At 30.2% G+C, this 22,997-nt stretch overlaps 1 protein-coding gene and 1 pseudogene across 1 annotated transcript; one reads left to right on the top strand and one right to left on the bottom strand.

Moving 5' to 3' along the window:
• Positions 1–3,476: 3,476 nt before the first annotated feature.
• LOC133778647 (GDSL esterase/lipase EXL3-like) lies at positions 3,477–6,212 on the bottom strand. Its single transcript, XM_062218640.1, has 5 exons — positions 5,880–6,212; positions 5,463–5,596; positions 5,116–5,349; positions 4,157–4,412; positions 3,477–3,802 (listed from the first exon to the last, which is right to left on the bottom strand). Exons 1-5 carry the CDS (start codon positions 6,178–6,180, stop codon positions 3,609–3,611), a joined length of 1,119 nt encoding a protein of 372 aa, XP_062074624.1. The 5' UTR covers positions 6,181–6,212; the 3' UTR covers positions 3,477–3,608.
• A 4,580-nt stretch (positions 6,213–10,792) lies between these two features.
• On the top strand, positions 10,793–13,116 carry LOC133778912 (protein FAR1-RELATED SEQUENCE 8-like; annotated as a pseudogene).
• The last annotated feature ends 9,881 nt before the right edge of the window (positions 13,117–22,997 follow it).

A 22,997-nucleotide genomic window follows, 5' to 3' on the forward strand; every position in this document is an offset into this window, starting at 1 on the left:
CTAACATAATACAACCCACAAGTAAAACATGCAAACTTTTAAATGAAAATTACCTCTGAAATCAAGATAGATTCTAAAATTAAAAACGAGAAATTGATTTGGGTTGCCCATTTTTTATTGAATAACAATATAATCATGTTTTACAGATTCTATTGCTGCTACATACAACCTGATTTTTTTTCATTAATTCATCTAGATGGAAAAGATAAGAGAGTTTTATACATTTAAGCTTGCAGTTGATAAAAACAAAATACTAAATCAGATTTACCTTATTTCAAGCACTCCAAGAACTTAGTATTTGTTGTTGTCTCATCCTCTTCCTACAAAGTGACCACCAAGTTGAAATTTGATATATAGTACCAATAAATGGACTATAACAACTCCTAAATTTAGATAGTAGATCATTACTGCAACTCAAAGAATCTGAAATGAAAAATTGAATCGTTGTAGACATTCTAAAACGTTAAGAAAAAATGAAAAAGAATAAGAAAAACTGAAATAATATTAAATTAAAGATTACCCATTATTTTACATACTGCATATTTAGCAATAGAAGTTGGATTTGTGCAATTTCAGGTTTCCTTTGGTAGTATTATTTGTTGGATTTGTTTGCTTCACGAATGTCAGTTGCTTCGGAATGGATGTCGCCGAAACTGGAGGGGAAGAGGACCTGTAGCCTGATCTGGAGGAGGAGAGAGCTCCAAAATTTTCATTCAGAATTGGAGAAGAAGAGAGCGGGAGGAGAATGTATTTTTGGAATAAAAAAACTTAAAATCAGTATATTTGAATCAATTTTATATATTCCATATTTTTATAAGTAAATTACTACTTACCATATAAACAAAAAATTCCCTTAAATTTTTTATATTTTTTAATTTTTTAGAACGATTTTTATATTTTTTATTTTTATTTTAAATTATAAATATGGCACTGACACGACAATGCCACATTAATTTTATGTTAGTCATGTAGGATGGAAACTAATAGAAATTCAACAACTCAATAAAAAATATAGTTCAAGAAGAATTATTAACAAGTGAAAAAACTCAGAATGCATAATTTGAAAATAGTAATAGTTCTCGTATAAATTATATTCTCGTATATTCTTGTTTCTATCATAATTTTTGTTTTTTAAATTAATTATCATTTGTTGGGAATTTTTGTATTTTTAAACTTTTGCAAATAAGTATCATTCTATGTTAGATTCATCCGTATAAATATTCCCTAAATTATACATTTTTTAGAAAGTTGTGTTCTCCAAAGTCCAAACATATTTATTTTTACAAATTGGTCTCAAAAACTTATTATTTTGATGTACACACGTCACTAGCACAGTTAACAAAAACGTACAACAAATGGTATTTAAGCAATGGGCTGGGGAATCAATCCGTGTTTGTGTTTGTGAGAATTGTAAATGAAATTTATGTTTAGTTCAATTATTAGTTCTAACTCTACGATTAAATTTTGAGATGTAGATTTTGTAGACTCTTGAGCTTTATCAAAACAATCTTACAACAAATAAAATTAATATAATTTGATTCCTACGGTTTGTATGTATTATTGGCAAATTATTCTCTCAATATTCACTAACGGAGCTGGGGTTAGGGGTGGTCTTGGCCCTCAGCTTAACAAAAAATCAAATATATGATTTTTTTTAAACAATTATATATAATATTCACTAAAATATTATTTTTGCCCCTAACTTTTGGTTCTAGCTCCACTGTCAGTCAATCATATTATTTTTAACATATGTTAAACTTTTAATATTAAAATAGAATAAAAATTAATAATTTTTTTTAATAAGAACTTAAAAATATATATAAAAACTTACATCAACAAAAATAAATTCAAAATTGAAAATATTAAAAAATTAGATTAAATATTAAATAAGATCTAAAAAAAAAGCTTTACAATTTAAATTGATAATAAAAAAAGCAACATTATAATTTAAATTTTTATTATTGTTTATGTGATCATATTAGTAGTCTCATATTTATTTTATATATGATCTCATAAAATTTATATAATTTAAACTTTATTATTTTCATATTTCATTATTTTAAAATTTATTTATTCTGATTCTTTTCAAATTTTTTGTATACTTGTTAATTTATTTTTTATTAATTTAAATATTCATTCTCAGCCTAAACAACATATGTTAGGGGTGCTAAGGATCCAAACCAACTAATTATCTCAAACCAATTCAATTACAAAAATAAAATAAAAATAGATATCCAATTACAATTGTATTGGCTTGGATTTGAAAAGCTGGATGTTAATTGAATTGGATTGGTTGGCGGATGACACTGTGAAAATCTAATTAAGAACCGATCAAATCCAACCTTTATTAAAATAAATATATTTAATTATGTTATTATAGAGTCTTCCACACCATAGTAAAAAGACTAAAAGAAAGGAATTGTTGCTCATTTTAGTGTTGCCTCTCCTATTGTGCTTCATTTCAGTTGTAAATTCAACATGTTGGAGACTTAATATATGGTAATTTTAAAGTCTTAGTGTAGTATAATTACTAAATAGTATTTTGTTTTTTTTAATTTTTTTTGTCAATGTTTTTATTTGTTAATCTCTTTAATATTAAAATTAAAGCTAAAATATAAAACATTAATTAAAATAACCGATCAAATCAAATTATAATTAACTTGATTAGATTTGGATGACAAATTAGATTGAATTGAACGCTTATTTCCAACATCCAACCTATAATTGGATAGGATTGGTTACAGGAAAAATATTAGATTGAATTAGATGAGAACTCCGAACTAATATATATAATGACTCCTAAAAGATGTCAATGTATATAATTTAATTTTTTTTCAATCACAAATTGAGAAGCAGCATAATTAACTAGCTAATTAGCAAGTTGGACAAAATTAACAATTAAAAATAGTTTAAAAATAATTTAAACACATGTTTAAACGAAAAAGAAATAACATTAAATTAAAGTAATAAAATCCAAATTACAAAATTATCAATAAAAATAATACAACTTAGTTAAGTCACCAATTATGACTTATTTTCTAAAACTTATTCATACAAGAATAAAAAATCTTATATTTTTTTAATAAAAATTATAGAAATAATAACAAAATGAAATTCCCAATATTAATTAAAAGGTAGTAAATTCCACTTATATTTAACACTATTATTGTCGTTTATGATATAAGATCTCATTTATTGTTTGTTTGTCATTTGTTAAAATTGATGGGCACCTATAACTAATTATGTATAGAAGGATATATAAGATAGGTCCTCGGTTAAAATCACCTATTTTTTAAAAGTTATTCTGCATTTTAGTTTAGTTTTGATAATTATTTGCAAAATTATATCTGATAATTTAGATAGCTAAGCAAAATTTTTAGATAGCTAATCAAAAAATTCAAACAGCCGGTCGAAAAATTTAGATAACTGGTCAAATTTTTAAACAAATATTATTTTGCAAATAATTATAAAAAACATATCCGAATGCAAAATCACTTAAAAAAAAGTCATTCTCACAAATTTTTCTATAAGATACACCAATAGCATTTTAGTTATTATTAATTATTTTTCGTTACAAAGCTGTGACTCACAACTTATAAAAAGAAAAATTAAAAAAAGTTGCTCATTTTATGATCGAAGACAAGATGTGTGAGCAATTCATAGCCTTTCTCAGAGGGATGGTAACTGTCCCAAAATAGGTATTTGGAAGGATCATTGCAACTGTGTTTGGTATATGGGTTGCATAAAATGCTGACTTCTATATTTCCTGTCCCACAGCACCCCTTATTGGCCACTTCAAGTCCTGAAAACCATGTAACCAACTTCATATATGTAATCAATTCTTCTTCTTTGAGCTCATTCTATTGATATATATATATATATAAAAGTGGAATTTGGTTTTTCTTTTATAGTTTTGCTTTCCAATTATGTGAATGAAGTTTCTCAAATTTGTCCCCACGCTACTTTTTAAAAGTCCCCATTTCTTCTGCTTAAATTGTCACTCCAGTCTCCATCAAACAGAGAAAAATAACCCTTCCCCTTATTTATTTAGACCCCCAATTATTTATTTTTTGGTGTATCTTTTGTAATTATGAGGTTTTTGGCCATTGGTTTAAAATAATAATAATTAGTAAAGGGTAATGTGGGTATTACGTACCATAAGTAGAAGGGTTTTGAATTAGGGAAATCAATGGTTTGTAAATGTCAAAGAAGACAAGCCTTGCTTGTGGAAGTTTGTTATTGAGTGAAGTCAGCAATGAAGAGAGCTTGGCGTTGAAGAGTGTTGCTGCTTGGTTGCCTTGCTCATTACACCCTCTTGATATGTCTCCACTGAGTGTTCTCTGGGATGGCACACACCCGATTGGAGGCAAACTCACTACTCCTATTCTTCTTGCTCCTTCCTTGTACAGATCCTATATATATATAAATCTCATTTTAATTTCATAAATATATACCTTAATTAAAACAATATTGACCTTTTAAAAAATTAAATTACCATTTTGCACCCTCAATTAAGTCCATTAATTTATTTATTTATATATATATATAGTCATAATTGAATTCCTTCATTTATTTTTAGTCAATATTTATTGTAAAAGACATAAATAAATACCTCCATTTAAAATTTATTAAATTATTTATTATATATATATATTCTAATTAAAAAAACTTAAAATTTAGCATAAATAAAATTCAAACTAAAACAAATAATAACTATATTTTTTTTAGTTTTGAATTTTATTTATTTAATTTCAGATATTATTTATTAATTTTATAAATATTTAATAATGCAAAAAATAAGAAATATAATTTTATTTGTTAGTTTTAGAGTTTTTTATTTTATTAATTTTATAACAAAAAATATATTAATATATTTTCAGTGTGAGTATCTTTGTCTTTATTGAGAAAATTTTGATTAAAAGTAGACGTAAGGGGCCATATTCTTTACTATTTAAAATAACAAAAGGAATATTTTTAGTTTGTTTGAAACTCAAGAACTAAAGTTGGTAGCCTGCTTAAACCAATAAAGAGCCAAAGTGATAATATTCCAAAAAAAAAAAAAAACCAGAGTATTAGTCTATAATCTGTATTAGTTACAGTGACTTAAAAAAACACCTGTAAGAAAGTTGAAGCTGATTTAGCCATGAGATCAGTATATGCAGGAATATCATAGTGAGGCTTCCTAAATGGGGTAGTGAAGTAAGTATTGGCAATGTCATCACTCCCTATACAAATAATGAATATGCTTTTGGATAATATCATGGCTGCTCTGCTTTCTCCAGCTCCTCCTTTTATCTTTGTTATGACATCTTTGAACATCTTTAGTTGATCTGATAATGATAATACAGACTGATAATAATTGAAATTATTAGTATGATTTCTCCACCCATGAAAACAAAAATATTTTTTTTTATCATATAGCCAAGAGGCAAAAACTAAGGTAGAGAGACATGTATATGTACCACTACTTGAGGTGTGAGAGGATCATAGCCTGAACCTCCTGAGGCAAAACTCACTCCAGTAAGAAGGTCTTCAAGCTGAAGACTTGGATCCAGATAAGCAGGCAATAGCTTCTTGATCTTAAGTATTTCATCAGCTAGTAAAAATCAATAAATACAAATTATTGTCAGGATAAGAAAAGCAAAATGTAAAGCCCCGGAAAAATAATATCTTTGTTGTTGATGTTATTTTTTAATTTGACTTAGTTTTGATAATAATATATATTTTACGAAATGTGTTCTGACACTCCTGTCTGTCGAGAATTACAGACAGTCTGTCTGAAATTCATCCGTTTGTACAGAATAAATGGACTTTAAAAATGATTTATTTTTACTAATTGCTCTTAGATAATACTCATATATGTTATATATCTTGTATACCTAAAATATCAGTGGGAATCCTTCCATTGCTAAACCTTCCAGTAGGCATGCCTCCATTGAAGTCTCTCCCATAAGGAGGGAAATCGCATTTGACGATGGTTTTGATGAAGTTATTGTTGCCTGGATCCACAATGGAATCTCCGAAAACAAACAATGCAGGAGCTGTTTGGTTCAAGGCAATTAGTTTTGTTGCAACAACGCCATTATTATGACGATATAGTAAGGTAATAATAATGAAGAAAAATACTCTCAAGGCATTAGAAAGAGTAGGAAAAGAGTTAAATGGGGAAAGAAACTTCATTGTTGAATGTACACTTTTAGAGCTATTTTTTGTTGTTGTGATGGGGCTGATATGTTGCAACGCCTTATTATATATTGGACTCGATAGTACTGATTTTTTATTTGTGGGTTAGTTGTTGTTAGATATTGGTCCATTCACACTGTTGAGAAATTAATTATTATTATTAATATGGCAGTATAGAAGAAAAGATCATGGAGCTGTTCTCCAAAGTCACGAATTGCAATCTGTATGTATAGGTCACTAGGTATTGGATTCATTGATTTAACCTCCACTCCTATTAAGTTCGACTTTAAAAGTCGGCATTTTAATATTTGTACACGACCTTTTAAATTATAACCACATGACTAGAATTTATTTGTTGTTTCACACCTGTTTTAATGGAAACGTTTTTATTTTTGGTGGGAGAGTACTACACTTTACAGTGAATATGATCAATTTCATAATAATAATAATAATGATAATGGTGTTTTTATTTATACTTTTTTTATTCTCCACACACCTTTTTTTTAACTCGTAAATTTTTAAAATTTATTTATGTTCCAGGCTATTTTCAAATAATGACACATGGCAAGAAGTAGGACAGGTTTCCCGAAAGTTCTCGGAGTAGTGATCTATTGACATCATACTAGCGAGCCCCCATCTCCTTAGTTTTTGAGGAGAGGTCTTGCGAACTCCCACAAACCCTTGATGATTGACTTCTTAGGAGGGTTCCGAAGTCAGGCATCTTTATAGTGACTCCTCGGGGCGCCGAGAACTCCCCATAGCGATTCTGCGAGATTCTCGAAGATTTGAGAGACCACTTTCTTCGGAGGTGGTCCCAGCGTCTTTTTCGTTGGAGATTTCGAGACCACATACTTTTTAGGCTAGATCACCGCCCCGATGGACCTGTGATAGAGTAGCACTTATAATGTATCTTTTTGCATTATAATAAAGGTTGACAACCTATCACTCACCCCTCAGGCCGACTATAAATAGGACTTGAGGGGGTCATTTGTAAGGATCTAAAACCCTATTTTCTGGTCTCCTTTTTACCTTGGAGCAAGATTATCCTCTGCCTAAGTTGTAACGCTAAAGAAACTTGTTATTCCGACAAGATTCTACAATACGAGTGACTTGTGGACTAGACCTCGTTAACGGCCGAACCACGTAAAAGCCCTATAGCTCATTATTTCTTTCCTATCATTTTCTCTTGTTGTTTATTGAGTTGACGAAAATTCTGGTCAACAATTTTCATATATACACCTTCTAAAAACAAAACTACCATTAGTAAATAATTTTATTTAGTATTTTTTCTACTATTTTTATTAAAAAATTTAAATATTTTTAATACTCTTAATTAAAAAAATCTTTTTAAGAATGAAAAATTTATTCATAATATTTTTTTTAACTCAAAATATAAACATAAATAATTTTAAATAAAAAATATATATTCACTAGAATTAAAAGCATTAGCAAGATTAAAATATTCAAATTTTTACGTTTTTAAAAATTGAATATGTAATTTTTTTATTAAAAATAATTAACTAATTAATATATAATTGATAATGTTAAATATTTTGAAAGTATAACAAAAAAAATATTTTTTTATTATTTCTTAATATTTGATGAAGGTGTTTAGGTCAATTTACTAAAATAATATATTTGATAATAACTAATTATTTAAAAAATGTATGAAAAGAAAAAAGATGAGCGACAACATTGCAACCTAATGATCACATTTATTTTATATGAGACTGATTGTTTAAAAAAAACAGCATTATATTACTGTGTCTAATGTTTTTGTACATATTTTAGTTGCATATATCATTACTCTAAGTATATATATAAATAGAGAGAGAGTAATTTTATAAAAAAAAATTAAAATTAAATACAGTTTCCATATCTTAAACTATTGATAATTGATACAGTTTTCTAATCTTTCAAACTATAGTTTATTCAGTTACAATTAATATGATTTCTATTAGAATGAAGAAGTGGGTGAAATGCTTATTAGATGGATTGAGGTAGCTAGCTAGCATAGTTATTTGATATAATAAATGATTTTGGTGGGAAGATATTAGGCAATGAGTTTTCTAATTTTGAACTTTAATTTTCATTATATTTGAGAGATTTTATGAGAACATTTGATCTTTAGTCTATTTAAGGTCAAAACTAAATATACTCTCAAATAATCTAAAAAGGAAATATATAATAAAGAAGGCAACAAATCACTAATAACAAAATAAATAAAAAAATCAATTATTTCAAAAAAGGAAACCAATAATAAATAAGTTGTAATTGACATATAAAATCTATATTATATTAAAAAAAATGTTTTTTAGTATATATATTGTAATAATTTTTTTTAATGTTATAGATATTATTCTTTGCATGAGTTTCTGTGGTGAAAAGTTATTTTTAGTTTTATCTCATATTATAGATATATATATATATATATATATATAAGGACAATTGACTTCAATTTTGACAGTGAAAATATATACCCGTTTAAAACATTACTTTAAATTTGTGCTAATAAAATGGGAGTTCTTTGAAATGATCTTAATGAATAGAGAAATACAATTTTATGATATTATGTTTTCTTTGGCCACATGTCATGTCATGTAGAGATATGTAGTATTAAATGAACTTCCTGTCTTGTGTGGTTTCATTGTTATTATTATTATGTTTTCCTTCTAATATAAGCCACTAAAGCCAGAAGATACAAAAAAACAACTAGCTGGCTGAGAAAGTGTCATATACTCAATCTCAAATCTCCAACCAATTATATTAATTCATTATGGCATGTCACCCTTATATATCACATTCAACTGGTTCAGCGTTGAACTCTTTAATTTTTTTTAAAAAAAAAGGCTATTCACCCCGAGCCACGTGGAATTATTAAATTTAATTCTTTGAAGGAGTTGATGCTAAACTTTTTAATTTTAAAATATATTTATTACGTGGGTCCCACAATCCTTAGAATTCTTTTTTAAGAAATTCTTAGAAATGTTAGTTTAACATATATCAATGCTTTCCTAAAAAAAACATATATCACTGCAAAAAAAAAGAACTTGCAAATTTATCTCACTCGTACTATATGCGTCGTCTTCTTCACATCTTCTGCAAATCTTTAAGTTTTTTTTTTAAAAATTGAAATTAAAAATAAAAAATACACAAAACCAAATCAGTTACCCTATAAATAAAAGTGTTTATATTTTTTTAGATTATGTATTTTGATTCATTAACTGTTTAGACCCAATCATTTGTCAAAACACATAATTTAAACAAGTAATGAGACAAAATAGAGAGTCTAAAAAAATATAAACCCTAAAAAAAAAACTTCCATATTTATTATTGGTAAATCGTCGGTTTGTCTTTTTTTTTTCTTTCTATTTAATAAATTATTTGGGTTCGAACAATGGAGCTAAAAACATACTAGATGTCTTCTAGTTTTTTTTTTTTTTTTTTTTTAAAAAAAAAATATTAATCAATCCATAAAAGTTTGAATAAAATATGTAACGGTATTGCTATTCGCACCGTTGCGGTGCTGCACCCGCAAGTGCCATCCAAATGTCAATAATCTATATGCTATGATATTAATATAAATTATTATTTATTATTTAGTATCTTATTTATCATCCCGTACCTCACACATACACATCTACCTACATACAATTAAATTGATTTTTGGTCTTCTCATTTTCTTAAATCTATTCTACTACTTTCTTCTCTTATTTATCATTTTCACTATTTTTCTCTTGCTTTCTCCATCTAATCTCCATTAAAGCAAACAGGTACTTGTACCGTCATTTTGTCATTTTTGATTTATCTTTTATTTTTTTTTTCTTTCTATATCTCATATTTTTATATCATTCTTTGGCAGAAAGTGAATAACAAAAAGTATTTTGGTCACATATTATTGAGTTAAACACCGGGAGTGAAAACTAGGTAAGAAATCAAATTTGTAGTATTATTATTGATTAAATAACTAATTATTTTATTCAAATTCTTTTAATTTTATATTGTGTAAGTTCTATATTTGTAAATGTAGAACTTTTAATTAATCTAGTGAAAAATAATTTTGTTTTAGAATTTTTTTCTTTCATAAGTCAGTTTCTTATGTGTTTTTGTCTTTAAATTAATAATGAGTATGTAAAATATTAAAACTCATTTCACCACCACATGTGACTATCTTAATATATATTTTTATTTTTTATTATAGGTTGATTAGTAATTAGTTTTTTACATATTGAATTTTTACAAAGATTTTGAGATGTGATTGGAAGAAGAGGGTATTTGTTTTCCAAGTGATGCAAGTGATGAAGATGTAAGTAGAGAAAACACAACAGATTTGAATGAGATTGTATCAACACCTAAGATTGGAATGAATTTTGATTTATTGGATGCCTTGTTTTTGCACTACAAAATATATGGAAGGCAATAAGGTTTTGGTGTTAAGAAGAAAACAAGTCGTAAGTCACCGAATGAGAAAATAACATTTGCTTGCTTTTCATGTTCTCGAGCTAGGAAATCACAACCCACAAAACAAAATTTTCTCATTCCTAATCCACAGACGAAAATAGATTGCAAAGCAAGAATTAATGCTACCTTGTTTGAAGATGGAAAATTCATGATTCATTTTATTGTGCTTGAACATAATCATTGTCTAAGTCCACACAAATCACGATTCTACACTTGCAATAGAGAAATAAGTATAGGGGTACAAATAAGGTTAGAACTAAATGATCGAGCTGGGGTTAGTGTGGCAAAAAAAATTCAAACACTTGTAGTAGAAGCAGGTGGTCATGATAAAGTTTCATTCTTAGAAAAAGATTGTAGAAATTTTGTTGATAAACCTAGGCGTTTGCGCTTAGGAATTGGAGATGCCAAAGCAATCCATGATTATTTCATAAGTATGCAAGCTAAGAATTCTGGCTTCTTTTACATGATGGATTTAGATGATGATGGTTGAATAAAAAATGTATTTTGGGCTGATTCTAGGAGTAGAGCATTATATGAAGAGTTTGGTGACGTTGTTACGTTTGACACAACATACATGACAAATAAATATCATTTGTCATTTGTACCTTTAGTAGGAGTAAATCATCATGGACACTCTATCTTGTTGGGGTGTAGATTGTTATCAAATGAGGACACTAATACATTTATTTGGTTGTTCAAAACATGGCTTACATGCATGAATGAGTGTGCATCAGATTGCTATAATCACAGACCAAGACAAAGCAATGAAAAAGGCTATAGAAGTTGTATTTCCTGAACTCGACATCGTTGGTGTTTATGGCATATATTGAAAAAGATGCCTGAAAAGTTAAGGGGATACATAATTTATGAACAAATAAAGAATGTCTTGAAATTTTTGGTTTATGATTCCTTAACCAAGGAAGAATTTGAAGAAAGATGGGGAGATTTTCTCAACGAGTTTAACCTTTTAGGGAATGTGTGGTTGAATGATTTATATGAGGAGAGACATCGTTGGGTTCCAGCATTTGTGAAAGACACTTTTTGGGCAAGTATGTCAACTACTCAACGTAGTGAAAGTATGAATTCATTTTTGGATGATTATGTAAATTCGAAGACATCATTGAAGCAATTTGTTGAAAAATATGACCTTGCTTTAAGAAATGAGGTCGAGAAAGAAAACCTTGCAAATTTTCAATCTTTCAGTACTCAAATCCCGTGTGTAACACATTTTGAGATAGAAAAGTAATTTCAAATGATCTATACTCATTCTAAGTTTAAGGAATTACAACAGGAGCTTACTGGGAAGCTATATTGTAATGTTTCTTGTAAAGGTGAGAAAGATGATGCCTATTATGTAACTGAGACTTTATTTATTGGAAATAAACAAAGAGAAATGAGTTATAATGTTCAGTTCAATAACGAGACATGTGAGGTAAAATGTGCTTGTCGACTATTTGAATTTAAAGGGATCCTTTGTAGGCATGCATTATCGGTTTTGATACAAGAACATGTCAAAAGTGTGCCAGAAAAGTATATTGTACCACGGTGGAGGAAAGATATAAAACGATGCCATACAAGAATCAAGGTCGACTATAAAGAATGGAGTGGAAGTTTTGAAACTCAACGGTACGATAGGTTGCAAAAGAAATTTTATGAAGTCGCTAATTGGGTTGTTGAATCTGATGAGCATTGTGAAACATTTTGGAATGTGATGAATGAATTGCAATCAAATGGAAAAAATTGTGATAAGAAAGAAGGTAATGCAATTCATAGTCCTATGGCCGTACGAAGACATGGACAACCACTAAAAAAGCGTAAAGCCTCTTGGATTGAGAAATTTATTTCTATGAAGAAAAAAGAGCAAGATAAGAAAGTCAAGACCCAAAGAAATAGAATTAAGGTATTAGTATCTTTGATGTATTTTTGAACTTTTTAATTTATATTTTTAAACTAAAATATACTGTTTTTTTTTTTGTATTTTCTTAAAGGTTATTACAACCGAAGAAGGAGTTGTGGATGATATAGCTAAGAAAGGAAAAAATATCACCTCAATTTCAACCAAAGAAAGTGTGGTAGATGATATGCAAGAAAAAAGAACCTTAAAGGTGAAATTTATAATAATATTTATTTTCTAAGTTCATATTTCAATTTATGTTTATAATGAAATTGATTTATAATACACTTTTAATTTTAGGAACTGCATATGCAAATGTTAACACCTTATTCATCACTTTTAAGTGAGGTGATAGGTTTCAAACAATTGGATGGAGCTTACTTTCAGTCTTCAGCATTTTGCAATGTTAGACCAAATTTTTGGAATCCAACTATATACAATACTCAAGGTAATTACTATTTATTGTCATATGCACTATTTATATATATATTTAAATTCTAGCAAGATTGATAACTCAATTTATAATATTTTCATTGTAATCAGATTCTACATTTAGTCAAGGAATACAATATGAATGAACTTCAAGTCAAGAAATATATTACCAAGACCAAAAATTGATTCATGATTAGACCGAAGACATAGAATAATTGACACATGTTTGTTAGAAGTATTTTAATTTTGAAGCTTTGGAAACATCATATTTCTATTTAGCATTCAATAGTATGAATTCATAATAATATTTATTTTGCAATGTTTACAATATGCAATATATTTTAAATATTTTTTTGTCATTTTTTTCTGATAAGATGTTTGTACCCAAAAAATATAAAGTGTGAGAATAATGAATTTATTATACTGAAAATATAAAAGTAATAATTGGAATGTTAATGGAAAAAAATGGACATTTTATAATGAAGGAAAAAAATTGATAATTAGGAATAGGTACATTATATAAGTGTGAAAATAGTACATTATTCTTGAAATGGAAAAACAAGAGGTAAATATAGGAATTGATGAAAAAAGAGATGTTGAGTTAAGTAGCGTGTATATAGTCTTTTCACTATCTCCATCCTCGCCTCTATATTTCAATTATTGTCCATACCCTGATCTTTATTTGTTCCTAATAGAATATAGAACTGGAAATCCCAACGAAGTTCTATTTAATACAAAAATATTTAAAAATAAATAAATAATGTACATAATATAATTGTAGTCCAAAGATAAATATATATACACTCTAAGAATTAGCGTGTATATAGGCACGTACGAATTAATAATATATACAGAGATAATAATTACCGTGGTCCTTTATCACTGAATAATTTATATTAATATTATAGTATAATATAAAAATATGAGATTTAGAAAGAAAAAAAATAGGAAAAGATAAATCAAAAAGGACAAAATGACAGTACAAGTACCTGTTTGCTTTAATGGAGAATAGATGAAGAAAGCAAGAGAAAATAGCGAAAATGATAAATAAGAGAAGAAAGTAATAGAATAGACTTAAGGAAATGAGAAGACCAAAAGTCAATTTAATTGTATGTAGGTAGTTGTGTGCGCGTGAGCTACCGGATGATAAATAAGATACTAAATGATAAAGAATAATTTATATTAATATTATAGCATAAAGATTATTGACATTTGGATGCCACGTATTGCGGTGCTTGGCACCGTACGGTGTCGAATAGCAATACTCATAATGAATGGAGAGGAAGTTTTGAAACTCAACAGTATGATAGGTTGCAAAAGAAATTTTATGAAGTCGCTAATTGGACTGTAGAATTTGATGAGCATTGTGAAATATTTTGGAATGTTATGAATGAATTGCAATAAAATGGAAAAAAATGTGATAAGAAAGAAGATAATGCAATTAATAGTCCTATGGCTGTACGAAGACATGGACGACCACCAAAAAAGCGTAAAGCCTCTAGGATTGAGAAACTTATTTCTATGAAGAAAAAAGAGCAAGATGAGAAAGTCAAGACCCAAAGAAATAGAATTAAGGTATTACTATCTTTGATGTATTTTTGAACTTTTTAATTTATATTTTTAAATTAAAATATATATTTTTTTGTATTTTCTTAATGGTTATTACAATCGAAGAAGGAGTTGTGGATGATATAGCTATGAAAGAAAAAAATATCACCTCAATTTCAACCAAAGAAAGTATGGTAGATGATATGCAAGAAAAAAGAACCTTAAAGGTGAAATTTATAATAATATTTATTTTCGAAGTTCATATTTCAATTTATGTTTATAATGAAATTGATTTATAATACAAATTTAATTTTAGGAACAACATATGCAAATGTTAACACCTTATTCATCACTTTTAAATGAGGTGATGGGTTTCTAACAATTGGATGGAGCTTACTTTTAGTCTTCAGAATTTTGTAATGTTAGACCAAATTTTTGGAATCCAACTATATACAATACTTAGGGTAATTACTATTTATCGTCAAATGTACTATTTATATATAAGTATATATATACATTTAAATTCTAGTAGGATTGATAACTCAATTTATAATATTTTTATTGTAATCAGATTCTTCATTTAGTCAAGGAATACAATACGAAGGAACTTCAAGTCAAGAAATATATTACCAAGACCCAAAATTGATTCATGATCAGACCGAAGACATAGAATAATTGGCACATGTTTGTTAGAAGTATTTTAATTTTGAAGCTTTGGAAACATCATATTTCTATTTAGCATTCAGTAGTATGAATTCATGATAATATTTATTTTGCCATGTTTACAATATGCAATATATTTTAAATATTTTTTGTCATTATTTTTCTGATAAGATGTTTGTACCAAAAAATATAAAGTGTGAGAATAATGAATTTATTATACTGAAAATATAAAGGTAATCATTGGAACGTTAATGGAAAAAAATGGACATTTTATAATGAAGGAAAAAAATTGATAATTAGGAGTAGGTACATTATATAAGTGTGAAAATTGTACATTATTCTTGAAATGGAAAAACAAGAGGTAAATATAGGAATTGATGAAAAAAGAGATGTTGAGTTAAGTAGCGTCTATATAGTCTTTTCACTATCTCCATCCTCGCCTCTTTATTTCAATTATTGTCCATACCCTGATCTTTATTTGTTCCTAATAGAATATAGAACTGGAAATCCCAACGAATTTCTATTTAATACAAAAATATTTATAAATAAATAAATAAATAATGTACATAATATAATTGTAGTCCAAAGATAAATATATATACACTAAGAATTAGCGTGTATATAGGCACATACAAATTAATAATATATATAAAGATAATAATTACCATGGTCCCTTATCACTGAATAAATTATATTAATATTATAGTATAATATAAAAATATGAGATTTAGAAAGAAAAAAAATAGGAAAAGATAAATCAAAAAGGACAAAATGACAGTACAAGTACCTATTTGCTTTAATGGAGATTAGATGGAGAAAGCAGAAGAAAATAGCAAAAATGATAAATTAGAGAAGAAAGTAATAGAATAGACTTAAGGAAATGAGAATATCAAAAGTCAATTTAATTGTATGTAGGTAGTTGTGTGCACGTGAGCTACCGGGTGAAAATAAAATACTAAATAATAAAGAATAATTTATATTAATATTATAGCATAAATATTATTGACATTTGGATGCTACGTATTGCATCGTACGGTGCCGAATAACAATACTCAATATGTAACTATGTTCATTTATCTTCTTCACTTTCAATCCAAAAATAAACATAAAATCTGAAAATTTTAAACTCAAATATGAACTTGAAAACTAAATAGATATAATAATACTTGAATCTCAGTATTTAGTTCATGTGTTCTTCATCTATATTTCAGGTATTGTTCATAAAATATTTGGGTAACTATTATGGCAATCATATTTAACTTTCATCTTTATAAACTTCTTTGTTTCAAAAAACAGAAACCCATGAAAATTTAGAGACCACTAGATTAGAAAAAGAAAAAAAAAATCAAAGTTGTTCTCAACCTCAACTTCTGAAGAGCGGTCAACCAGGCTGCCCCGTCGTTTCCTACCCTCCTCTGGCGTTTTTGTCCTTGCCAGCCTTACCTTGTCGCCATCTTCACTGTCACCTTCGCCAGTAACTCACCCAATCTTCGCCTTCCCCTAACCATCGCCCTTGCCTTCGCAAGCAAGCTTGCCCAACTATTACCGTTTCCGTCGCTGACAGCTACACCATTTTTTATTGTTCTTTGTAAAAGAGGGAAGATGATCTTATTTGCATATGTCTTTTAGCTTAATGTTTGTATTACAACAATTTTTTTAGTGAAGTTTTTTTTTCTAATGAACTCCCAATAAATATAAAGTGGTCCCTTTAAATATTAAATAAAATTTTGTTCACTTTTCGATTTCACCATTAAAGACTCAAGGTTACAATTTTTTATAAAAATAAATAACCGTGACAATACAAAGCATGACACCTGGACCTACCAACAAATGACTCGTGGATCGTGAAAAATTTCAAGCGTGATGGATAGCATTTTTTTTTTTTGGTGGGAGGATGATGGTTGGGTCCTTCACATCACCACATAATTAATTATTAATAAAAATAAATCAATAAATCCATACATGTATGTTTTTTTTTTTTGACAATAGAGAATGAGAATTCAAAGTTGGGATATCATTTTCGTGAGAAGAAGTGTAGGAGGATATACCTATTTACATATACAATCATATATAGTAATTAGTAACACACAAATACTTCACTAATGTATAATTAATTTTAACTATATAATTTAAAATAATATAACTTTATTTAAAAATATTAATTATATATAGTTTTAATGTGTATAATTTTTTATGTATTATTATTATTAATAATATTTGCTACAAAAGTCACTAAGGAGTGTAATAAGAATAACTATAAGTTATAAAGTAATTATTTTTTGCGGTAAAAATTGTTTCCGTAACTATTTTGGTACAGTTGTATGTCATCGGCCATTAACTTGCATCAATAACTTACGTGGCAATCTATAATTGGTATTATTAAAATATAAATAATTAAAAAAAAATCAATTACAAATTTATTAATAAAATTTCTAACATTAGAAAATCAACCAAAACAAATATTAAAAATTAAATTAAGCAATTAAAAACTAAAAAGCAACTAATGTAAACAACAACAGAATTCCTAAAGTCTAACAAAATTTTTAATTTATTAAAGTTATACAACTTAATTTAACCTAAAAACGAAAGGTGAGCACAATGTAGACAACAAAGTTGGTGGCCAGTTTCTCTCCCCTTGATGAGTCTAGGCTTACGTGACGAGTTGGGTTTTTTTCCACTTGTTCTATGCAACAAACTGATAAGGTATCCCTGTTAATTCAGCAACACAAAACAGTAGAAATAGGATAATAATGAAGGAATTTCATTGAATAAAAGCAATAACAGGATTTCGAGAGGATGTATTCTCTCCCTCTACAATCTTACTCATCTATTCCACACCTTCTTCCTCACTTTAATGGTCCTTATTTACTAGCTAATAGGTGCACACAAGCAATCATGTACCTGATCGTATACTACGCTTGCCCACATAACAAACTTGTCTCATCCCTTTAATTCTCTACAGTCTCTACACTCTCCTCTGCTGACTTGGTACTCTCCTTGGCATTCCTTTTCTTTTGTGTGTACACATAGGTTAGTGGTGGCCTATCAATACCCCCTGCCCAAAGTCTCACCTTATCCACAAGTTGAAAGTAGGAAATTGCTGCTGGAGTGCTGGAAAGTCTTTCCAAGTCGCCTCAAATTCGGGGATGTTTTCCGATTTAATCAGAGTTTGTGGAGGAGTCTTATGCGTACCTAGGAGAACATAAAGCACTTTCTCTGGTGTAAGGAGCCATTCCATGTCCTCTGTCAACTCAAGAGGTAACTTCGATGCTTGCTGATGTGGTCCCAAAGCAGCACGTGAAAAATTAGATCAATGTTGGAATATGGAGGTAACTGAAGGCGGTATGCCACTGTCCCCACATTAGCTAGAACTTGAAATAGTACAAAGAAACAAGGAGCTAGCTTCTCATTGCAACATTTGGCCACTGACCTTTGTCTATAAGGTCTCAGCTTCACATAGACCAAGTCACCAACTGAAAAGTGGACCTCACGGTGCTTTTTGTCAACTTGAACCTTCATTTTTTTCTGAGCTCGATGGAGGTTCATTTTCAATAGCTCAAAACATCATCTTTAGCTCTTAGAGTTACTTCAATCGTTGGCACCTTTGTGCTTCCATTCTCAAATCTAACCAATGGCGGAGGTTCCCTGTGATACAATGCTAGAAACGGGGTCATTTTAGCTGAAGTGTGGTAGGAGGTGTTGTACCAAAACTTAGCCCATGGCAGCCACTTTACCCACTATTTGGGTTGAGTACTCACAACGCATCTCAAGTATGTTTCAAGACACCTATTGACGACCTCGGTTTTCCCATCAAATTGGGTGTGGTAGGCTGTATTATGCTTGAGTTGAATGCCTTGTAAATGAAACAGCTCCTTCCAAAACAAGCTCAAAAACACCTTGTCCCCATCTGAAACAATTGAGTGAGGGACTCCATGAAGTTTCACCACTTCACGCACAAACATCGTCGCAACCGTAATACAGAGAATGGGTGGCGAAGAGGTACAAAGTGACTATACTTGCTAAGGCGGTCGACCACTACCAATATCATGTCAAATCCATTCAATATCGGCAAGCCCTCAATAAAATTCATTGAGATGTCATCTCAAACTTGTACCGGAATCGTAAATGGTTGCAATAAACTTGCTAGGACTAAGCCAAGTACTTGCTTTGCTGACATGTGGGGCACTCCACCATAAACGTTTGAACGTCTCTCCTCATACCCGACCAATACAAATATCTAGCCAACCGTTTAAATGTCTTAAACACTCCAGAATGCCCACTAATACTGCCACTATGTTACTCTTGAAGTAATAACGGGATGAATGGAGAAGCGGAAGGAATAACAAGACGACTCTGAAACTTCAAACACCCATGAACCAAGGAATATTTGTCTGTGTGCCTGCCCAAATTGATTTCTTGCACAGTCTTTGCCAAAGTTGGGTCTGCCGCCACGTGAGCCTGTAAATCCATAATAGAAAGCAAAGTTGGTATAGATATGGCAACCAATGACACGTCTTGGTGAATCCGAGAGAGAGTGTCTGCTGCTTTTTTCTTAAGACTCGGTCTATAGACAATATCAAAATCATACCCCCAGCAATTTGGTCAGCCATTTCTGATGTTCTGAAGCCACTAATCTCTGTTCCAGCAAGTAATTTAGACTACGTTGATTCGTGCGAACCAAAAACTTGCGATCCAACAAGTAAGGGTGCCATTTCTGAATAGCTAGCACAATTTCCATAAACTCTTGCTCATAAACGGACTTGGTGCAATTTCTAGAGGAAAATACTTGGCTGTAAAAAGCGATGGGACACTGATTTTGCATCAAAACAACTCCTAAACCACTGCCTGACGCATCCGCTTCTAGTACAAATGGGATTGAGAAATATGGAAGAACTAAGATAGGTACTGAACACATAGCCTTCTTCAAACAAATAAAGGCCTCTTGAGCCTCATTAGTCCATCCAAAAGAATCGTTTCACACCTAGTCAGTTAATGGCTTTGCAATCTGTCCATACCCCTTCACAAACTTACGATAGTACCCTGTAAAACCAAAAAATCCTCGTAAATCTCGTAGAGTCTTAAGAATGGGCCACCTGGCCATAACTGCTAGTTTACTTGGGTTGGATGACACACTCGCTGCTGAGATGATATATGTGATTCAAGCCGTCCTTTGGCAAATAAGCACTTCTTTCTATAACGTCCCAAATTACCTAATAAGGCTTAAGGCATTGATTAGGGGGTTAGGGTGGAAAAATATGGAAATTATTTGTGGTATATGTTTTTCATTATATGATTACGTGAGTTGTATTACAATATAACTAGAGATGCATGTTTAGGTGTATTAAATATGTAGGTGGGCCTGTTTCTTATTAGAAGGGAAATTTTCGTAATTTGGCCCGTTATGGGTATATTTGGAATATATGTGCATATGTGTGGTATATGTGATATATGTGTGAGAGCACATTGTTATGTGGAAATTTTTGGGTTATTTGGCACAAGGCGATCCTAGGAAGCAAGTTAGCGATTTAGTTATAGCGGGGTCAAATACTGGGCTTGGCGTGAGCCTAGGAGTAATTTGGTAATTTAGTACATTACCGGGATTGGTTGGGTAATGGGAAATTATTTGGTAATTATTTTAGGATATTGGAAGTAACAAGATTTGTGAGACGTTAATTATGATTGATGTGAAAATGTGACAAAAGACAAAAGTACCCTTGAGGGCATAAGAGGGCAAGGCTTAAGAAAAGGGGCATAGTGGATTTTGTGCCAAAAGTAGTGACTTAGTCACTAAAACCTTCAGCAGTAGGAAACTCATAACAGAACACATTGAATCAGATTTCTCTCTCTTCTATACGTTTCTCTTCCTCTCTCTCTCTCTCTCTCTCTCTCTCTCTCTCTCTCTCTCTCTATCTTTAGTTTGGATTTTTTAGGAAAATAGGGAATTTTGGAAGCTAAAGCGAAGGGAATTCAAGGCTTGGCTTTGGGGTTGGATTAGTTGCAGTTAGGAGGATACAAATCACAGCAGAGGTAAACTCTAATACCTGTTTTGATTCATTTTCTATTTTTGGTTTTAGGTGTTCTTGAGCTTTGTGGCTCAATATGTTGAATTGGAGTTCTTTTGGAGGTTTTTAATCAAGTTCTAGGTTGAGTTTTGGTACTGGTAATATGTTGATAACGTTCTAGAACTGAGTTGTAATTTTGAGGTTAGTTTGGGATAGATTTTTGGTAAGAATTGGCTGAGGAAAAACAGGGGAAATCTGGGTTCGTGAGATCGCGTCACGACCCTGTTCTTAGGGTGTCGCAAGCAGTGTGAACCCAGGTCCTAGGGGTTTCGTTTGGCGTAGGCACATCGCGACCCTCAAGGTCGAGTCGCGACACGTGTAGAGTCCAAGAACTTTACTTAGCTAATTGTTTAGTAGTATTATAGTATGTATAGTATTATCTTTGTTACTGTGGATTTTTGGTTCAAACCGGGAATTATTTGGACACTCATAGTAGTACTTATAGATTTTCTAAGTTTAACCTACAGTTTAAGAATATTAAGTATAACCTAAGGTTTGATTATATGACTGATAATTAAGGATTATATTTATTATACTATAAGGTTTAGATATCAACCAATAGGATTTTTAAGCACATGTTATGAATGGGTAATTAAGGATTAAGTATTTTTTAGGATTAAATTAAATAAGGGTAAAGTTTGAATGTTATAGGGTCAGTCAGCAGCTTTGAATACGTTGAAGGCTTAGTCAAGGCTGTTTACTCCATTCAAACTTAGCTAAAAATGTGTAATTTCGTGTTTAAATATTCAGCGTGTGCCGATATATCGCAGCTATAGGGGCGATATATCGCAGCACGTAGATACGGAAAACACGAGACGATGCACGGTTGCCTCGGGCATACTGGCCCAGGCGATATATCGCCTACAGGGGGCGATATATCGCCTACAGGGGGCGATATATCGCCTCCTCCAGCATAAATTCAAACACTTTTGAATTCTTTTCCTTTCAGCCATTCAAACTCCTCCATAAGTCCAGCATCTTTTGAACGAGTCTTCAGCCTCTGCTGAACGATTATTCAAATGATTTTCACCTAAAAAGCCATTATTTTTATTCAAGTAAAATCAAGATACTTTCATTCCCAAACTCTATAAATAGGACCTAGTACCCAGCCATTATTCACCTTTTGCTCTAAGTTCAGAAGCTGCTAGTGTTAAGTGAGTGTGAGAGTGTAAACACCTGGTTTGGGAAAATCATAAGCTTAAACATCATAAGCTTATCAAACACTTTGGGAAGTGAGGTTCTATAGTAATTCAAGTCTTTGAGGTAACCAAAACTCTAGTTCATTTCTGTATTATGTTATTTTCTTTCTCATAGTCTTCTACTCAATCTCTAACCTTAATCTTCATTTTGGTTAGGGAATCTAAGTTCTTGAGCACATAAGTTTCGGTAAGCATGTTTCTCAAATGGTTTAGTCTTTCCATCCCTTTCATTTCATCTCCTTTCTTCTTTAGACTCACTCTTTCTTATGGTTTTAGGAGTGTTCCAAAAAGTCCCAACTCAGTCCACACATCCCGGTAACTTTGGTAAGGAAAATAGGCTAGAATCTATATGTTTATGTTATTTTATGTGTTATGTTTTGAAACATGCTATGAATATGTTATGGATGTGTATGTTTGTAGGCTTGGGCTTATGCCCTATTTGACTAACAAGACCCCAAAAAGGTTATGGGCATATGCCCACTTAGCTAGTGGGACCCCACTAATCTCATGGGCATAAGCTTGTTTAGTCTATGGGACCCCAAGTAATAATGGCCA

This window comes from Humulus lupulus, chromosome 1, assembly GCF_963169125.1.
Source record: "Humulus lupulus chromosome 1, drHumLupu1.1, whole genome shotgun sequence".
Taxonomy (NCBI): domain Eukaryota; kingdom Viridiplantae; phylum Streptophyta; class Magnoliopsida; order Rosales; family Cannabaceae; genus Humulus; species Humulus lupulus.